Below are 7,042 nucleotides of genomic sequence, written 5' to 3'. Positions count from 1 at the left end.
GGATACCTGTGCCCGAGTGAGCTATGGGGATCGCTCTTCCATCCCCTATGGTGATAGTGTCAGTTCCATGATAGTATTTGACGTTGTCAAGATTGTCTATCATATTCATCATGTGAGATGAAGCTCCTGAATCGAGGTACCAATCGTTGGATGAGACTTCGTTCGTAGCAAGAAGAGCAGTGTTGGTCTTGGATGCGGTAGTCGTGGGAGTATAGTTTTTGTTTAGCATGTGCCAACAGACATCGGCAGCATGTCCTTTCTTCATACAGATTTGGCAGACGAGAGTGGAGATGGAGCTCGATCTAGATGTTGGATTTCCGTTCTAGTAGGTTTGTCCATGTCCGCGTCTTTCATGAGCCCTATTCGTATATAATGCATTTTGATTGTCCGCCTGAATAGGGTGTTTTGAGGCATCTGTTTGAATGTGAATTTCTTCACTGATAAGTAGAGCATAGAGATTGTCTAGGCTCAGAGGAGTTTGCATTGTGCGAATAGAAGTTTTAAACGATTGATATGTTGGAGGAAGCCCATTTAAGATGTGATAAATAATGTCCTCAGTGTTAAGTTTGACATCGGCATAAGCGATTTGATCAACCAATTTCTTGATCTCAGTGAGATAATGGATCATGGAGAGATTCTTCATGGATATGTTGTGGAGCTCGTTCTTGAGCTAGATCGCCTTAGATCGATTCGTGGACTGAAACCACAGTTGAAGTGCCTTCCAGATCTCTGACGTGGACTCAAGATGCACAACATACAGAAGGATTTGCGGCGAGATTGTGTAGTTGATTGCTGCATTAAGATTCTGGTCAGTGACCAGCCATTTGGTGCGGGTGAAGTTAGGATCGTCATTTTCAGATTCTTGACTGAGCGAAAAGGATGCATAGGTTGAAGACGGATCTAGAAAATTTTTGAAGCCATTCGCCTTGAGTAGTTTGGCGATTTGATTGCTCCAGATCGGATAGTTGTCCGATGTGAGAGGATGGGGAACGAGAGATTTTAAGCTAGATACCACAAATTTGAGAGACTTGAGTGATGAGGGATTTGTCGGAAAGATCACCTGAGGCATTGCTGGTGTTGGAGGAGGCCAATGCCACACTCGCCATGGACGGTCCTTAGGAAGGAATGAATCTTGATACCATGTGGAGATTCAAGAACCAGAAAAGAGAAAACATAGATGAGGAAAACATAAACGTAATATAGTATATCTTTGAACTGATGTACATAAAGCCTATATATAGATAGTATCCTGAGGGTATTAACACATGTCAGACTCTTATAGGACATAAATAATACAAGTTAATTAATTAAGTTTAGTTATTTATGTTCTAATATTATTTTTAATCACAACAAACTAAAGTCACAGCTTATATCACTACCATGACAATTCATTATCGCTACTAATACTAATGTCAATTGCCACTATCAATATTTACACTCTCAATTACTAGCACTAACACCTGCCATTACAATCAAAGCCAATGCTCACATTCTTTGTTGTTGGTCTCCAACATATAAGGAGAATTAACAAGCAAAAAATGTCAATTAACTCTTAATCAAAACTTCAAGCCTCAATGCTCCTTTTCATTCTATCATATATGTCATATTTATATGACATTAATATTTTCTCACAAATAAATGCATCATTTATAATGAATATATGACTCGCAATAATATAATTATTTCAAACATAATAATTGAGTTGTTCAAATTATTTATTACATAAGTCACGAAGAATTTTAGTACTAAATCTATAATTCTTTTTATGATTATAAATATTCAAACACATAATAATAATGATAGCAATATAACATACAAATTAAAGAGGACAAGCACACTATTATAATCAAGATGAAAATAAATATTTAATATATAAATCTATTTCATAAATAATATATTAATGCACAAAACAATGTAAGGCCAACTTATTAACCATTATTATACAATAACCCATATTAGAATTAAAAGCCAATAATTTGAGTCAAAATTCAAGAAATTGCGACGTCACACATTCACACCTTGATCTTTACAATGGAAGAGTGCCCCATCCTCTCCTCCAACGGCTACTTTTTCTCACCTCCATCCAACGTGGCGTCTCGGCTTCCAAAGGTTTCTCTGCCCGTTGCCTACCCCTTTTCTTTAATCCTTTTAATAATTTAATATCCTACATAGATTCAGGAAAACCAAATTTTCATTTTGCTCTCCTTTACAGAACACAAATGCCATAACGCACCAATCATTCTCAGTTTACTAGCCATCCGTCAGAATACAAACTGTCCATATCGCTGTTTCCTGCTAGTTTCAAACAGCTGATTAGAAACTTCCAACGGACGAGAGAAAGGTAAAATCCAGGCTCCATAATAATGAAAAAAAAATTGAGCGAGAATAAAAAAATGGATAGAGCATTCAATATCCTCATAAAATTTTAGTTAAGGTGAAACTAAAATTTATTTTATGATAATATCATATTTAGATAACTAATAATATATTTATTTTAAAAAAAATTATAAATTATTAGATTCATTAATATTAGTTTTTGATCAAAATGTTCTACTAAATAATTTTACAATGTGATATTTAAATTTAATTTTGATTATAATAGCCTTAAAATTTAATAAGAATAATTTTATTTTATTTAAATGATAAATAAATATTTATTTTTTGTAGATAAATTTAAAAAAAATATATATCAATGCATAATAAAATAGTAAAATATTTTTATGCAATTAAAAAAAATTATTTGGCACATGATAATAATGATATTTGACCTAATGTTTTCATATATAATTCCACTCCTTTTCCTATCGCACACGCTCCTCACACAGCTTTGACTGCGGATGTTCCACTTCTCCTCGATCGTAGTTTAACAACCGTGTGGCACACGCATCAAGCAAGTCTCACGAATCTTGACTCTTTCAGAGCTCCAGTAGAATGATTTTACACCATTTAAAAAGGTTCCAGAGGAACAATGGAACATAAGCCGTGCCATATAAAAGACGTGGCGTCAAAGGCATCAAGGCAGAAAAAAAACGGAAGGAAGACGAAGAAGGCAAAGAGCAGAGAAAGTTCCGGCCAACCATGTCTTGCTCCGTTGCGATCTCGAGCTCTCCGGTATTCTCACCTTCTATGATTTCCCACACCTGCAAGACTTCGCCGGAAAGCTTAACTCTCGGTCTTACCCAGCACCACCTCTCAACATCGGCGGCGACCGATGGGTCACCATCGACGGTCCGCAGGTTCCACAGAGTGCCTAGTTGCCTTCGGATGTGCAAGAACGAGATCTCGGCATCATCTTCTCCTGGATTAGATTCATCAGGCGTTTCCCCCTCGTCTTCTAGCTCGGCGTCGCCATGTTTTTCATCGACCCTGGCTTCGAGTTCGTGCGGATCTGCTACGTTTACTAAGCGGAAGAGGCCCGCTCGGCTTGATATTCCGATTCTGGGCTCGGTGGCTTTCGAGCAACCGCCTGGGTCGGAGGGGAAACAGGAGGTTGAGGAGGAGAGCGATCGGTACTCGGTTTATTGTAAAAGGGGAAGGAAGAGGGTCGAGTTGGAGGATCGCCATAGCGCTGCCCTCGATCTCCGCGGAGATCCCCAAATGGTACTATTCCACCTTTCTAATATTTTGCCGATTTACGTCTTTCTGTTCTGCGATTGATGAGGTTTTGTGTTATGTAGGCATTCTTCGGTATTTTTGACGGCCACGGTGGCTCAAAGGCAGCTGAATATGTTTCGAAAAGTATTGGGGAACGGATATTGGAGGAGGTGGCGATGAGTAGAGAAGAAGCGGAGATAGAGGTGGAAGAGGCTGTGAGGAATGGGTATCTGAAGACCGACGTTGAGTTCCTGAAGGAGGATGTGGGGGGAGGAACTTGCTGCGTTACGGCCTTTGTAAAGAAGGGCGAGCTCATTGTTTCTAATGCGGGTGATTGTCGTGCTGTTATGAGCGTCTCCGGGATGGCTGAGGCCCTGACCTCTGATCACCGGCCCTCTAGAGATGACGAGAGGGATAGAATTGAGAGCCTTGTAAGTCTACATTGTTATATTTCCTTTTATTTAGGAAGTTCTTAAGCTTTAACTCATATATTTGATGTTGGATAATACTTTGTGCATGTAATTCCATATTCTCACATCATATCATTATTTGCCAACTAATAAGGCTCAACTAAGTTTGCTAAATCATCCACTCTCCCTAGCAAATGGTTAGAGAAGAAAAGCTGAGTTTTTAATGATTTTAGTTTATTTTTTTGTGTTTTTTCTCTTTAGATTTCAGATGTAGAGAAAAAAATAATGTTTATAATGCTTCCATTTGATGTTTGTGTGTTTCTTTTTAGTTTTTAACTGCATTGTTATACTTTTGTTCATAACCTTTGCTTCTCCTTTTTTATGTTGGATGATACTCTATGATATTCCAGTCTTCCCAGCACTGAATAATGTTTTCTTCCAAATGGCTAGAGTAAAAATATGAATTTTAAATGCTTTCAGTTTATTTTTGTGTTATTTTTTAATATTTCCAATGATTTATGACCTAATTTGTTGAAAATCCTGGTGATAAAAAACAAACTCACAATTTTATATTTCTTTATGCAGGGTGGCTATGTAGATTGCTGCAGAGGTGTTTGGAGATTGCAAGGTTCCCTAGCTGTCTCCAGAGGAATTGGAGATTCCCATCTGAAGCAATGGGTGATTCCTAATCCAGAGACTAGAATTATTCGGATTGAATCTGATTCTGAATTTTTAATTCTTGCTTCTGATGGTCTTTGGGATAAGGTGAGAGGACTTCTATTTAATCAAATTCTTGATTTTTTTAGTTGTTTTAGTTGGTCATGTTTACATATTTACATTCGCTTTTAACTCTCTCAGGTTGGTAATCAGGAGGCAATAGACATGGCTCGTCCCCTTTGCATGGACTCTAAGAAGCCATCACCTCTTTCTGCATGTAAAAAACTTGTGGAGCTTTCTATTTCTAGGGGATCAATGGATGATATTAGTGTTATGATAATTCAGCTGGGCCATTTTTTTCAGACTAAGGTGAATTAGAATCTGAAGGAGCTAAAGATTTTTCATTCTTTTGAGTGAAATTGTAATGAAATGGTAGAACAGGAGGAGGGATTGGTTAGAGTTTCTGTTTCTCAATTTCCTGTTTTACATTGTTTTAACTATAACCACCAGAGGTCATTATTCTGCCTTGAATTAGTTGATTCTTTTAGGGAGACAAACTTGCTCTGGAATAGAACATATGGTAATGGAGACTGTTTATCTTGCATTTACTAATTTGTTTAGATGAAACTGTCAGCCTTTGTACATATCAATTAGCTTGTTAGTATGTATTGTATATCAAATAGGTGCCTTTTGTACATATCAATTGGCTTGGTAGTATGATATGGATGTTTAGTTTTTATTTGGAATAGAACATATGAAAAATTTGTATCTTAACTTGTGTGCTAAATTTGGGAATGATTAGTCTTATCAATCAAATTATTTTGTGACATGTTGCACTCTTTTAAAAAAATTGATACAAAAATTCATTATCACATTATTGTTTTATTATATGATCCAATTAAAATATTTGACGCACAAAAGAGTATGATGCTTTCCCTATTTTAATTAGCCATCCTACCCACTCCCCGTTGCTCTCAACCCATAGTCATCTTGCTTGGATTAATTAAGCTACATTTATGATAGCTTTTAGTCACTGCTTTTTCACCACTTTCAAAAAAAATTTGTACTAAAAAGCTATTGCGGAAAGCAGTAAGAAACTATCTCAAATGAAGCCTATGCCATAATGTAAGCTCGAACACACTTCCTATACCCTAAAATCTACTTGGTGGTTGCCAGAGTTATATAAGTCTCTTTAAGGTTACTTCTCATCAAGGCGTACATTATAATAGCTAGTCAATTTGTTGAGTTATATAAGTCCCTAAAATATATTCTTGTATGGAGCTCAGCATACTGAATTTACAAACTCCACAAAGTAGGCTTCCCACAAGCTTGGCTATGAGGTACTAGCTACTAGTCAATTAAAAAAACTTGCCGAGGGAATTCATCCTATAAAACTCGTTCGACAAACTTGCTCCAAACTTCAAACTCGTTAGAAGACACCCAAATTGTGGGTATCTATAAGTTAGCTGGATTCATGTGACAAACTATGACATTACATGTACCATCTACTAGTTAAGGCTACAAATATCTAAATCCCTATCAATGTCAAACTCATTATCTATCAGTGGAAAACATTCCATGAAAATATCTTTTCTTGACCTCATCTACTACCAAAAAACTTGGACATGCCTTCACAAATTTAGCAACCACCATTACAATTATTAGCCTCTCCTACTCTGCATTCCCATGCTACTACTTCCTCACCTAGTCCATTTCCCAATAATAAAGTAATTATTAAATGTAAAATTAAGTTCTATTTTTAATAAATAAATCAATTTAAACCTAAAATTCAGCATCAAAATGACAAACCCTTAATATAAGATAGTTTTGTTTAGACATTGTGGTATGTACTTAGTACATCTTCATTTGACCTCAATTTTTAATCTTTTTTCAAGTTCCCATTAAAGAATATGATTTAACATACTTGAAAACTTTCCCATTCAAAAGTATTTATCATGATGTAAATGGAGAGTAATTTGTTTTATTAAGCATAAAGAATATGATTTAACATCTTTAATTGAGAGAATTCTTAGTGAATAACTTCTAAGAGACCCTACAAAAATTGAAATTTGTTTGATCTACAATATCATATAGAGGAAATCTATGAGCCGCATACATTAAACTTGAAATTTCAATATCTCCAATATATTTTCTTTATAAATAAATAAAAGTCTAATTTTAGTTCTACTACGGTTCATCATAGGTACCATGATTCTATTAGTACACATTTATATTATATCTTAAAATTAATCTAATTTATTCATTCGCAAGAAGTCTTTAATCTATTAATCTTAAGAAAAATAGTCAAGTGCTTAAGTACTTTTTAGAAAATTACTTATTAGGAAGTATGAATTTTAATAAATTTTTTTAGTTATTACTTA

General features: G+C 35.5%; 1 protein-coding gene across 1 annotated transcript; it reads left to right on the top strand.

Annotated features, from left to right (window-relative positions):
* Positions 1-3,003: 3,003 nt before the first annotated feature.
* Positions 3,004-5,435, top strand: LOC110102478 (probable protein phosphatase 2C 25). Its single transcript, XM_020830829.2, has 4 exons — positions 3,004-3,600; positions 3,678-4,025; positions 4,590-4,769; positions 4,863-5,435. The coding sequence occupies exons 1-4, from the start codon at positions 3,079-3,081 to the stop codon at positions 5,037-5,039; spliced, it is 1,227 nt and encodes a 408-aa protein (XP_020686488.1). The 5' UTR covers positions 3,004-3,078; the 3' UTR covers positions 5,040-5,435.
* The last annotated feature ends 1,607 nt before the right edge of the window (positions 5,436-7,042 follow it).

This window comes from Dendrobium catenatum, unplaced genomic scaffold, assembly GCF_001605985.2.
Source record: "Dendrobium catenatum unplaced genomic scaffold, ASM160598v2 fragScaff_scaffold_665, whole genome shotgun sequence".
NCBI classification, from domain to species: Eukaryota; Viridiplantae; Streptophyta; class Magnoliopsida; order Asparagales; family Orchidaceae; genus Dendrobium; species Dendrobium catenatum.
The sequence above is the reverse complement of the archived record's forward strand: the minus strand, read 5'-3'. Positions and strand labels throughout refer to the sequence as shown.

Bases quoted from the DNA above. Each gene is read 5' to 3' on its own strand.
- LOC110102478 (XM_020830829.2), top strand. From the start codon at position 3,079: ATGTCTTGCTCCGTTGCGATCTCGAGCTCTCCGGTATTCTCACCTTCT. The intron at 4,026-4,589 runs GTAAGTCTACAT...TTCTTTATGCAG, and splicing joins GGGATAGAATTGAGAGCCTT to GGTGGCTATGTAGATTGCTG. The intron at 4,770-4,862 runs GTGAGAGGACTT...TAACTCTCTCAG, and splicing joins CTGATGGTCTTTGGGATAAG to GTTGGTAATCAGGAGGCAAT.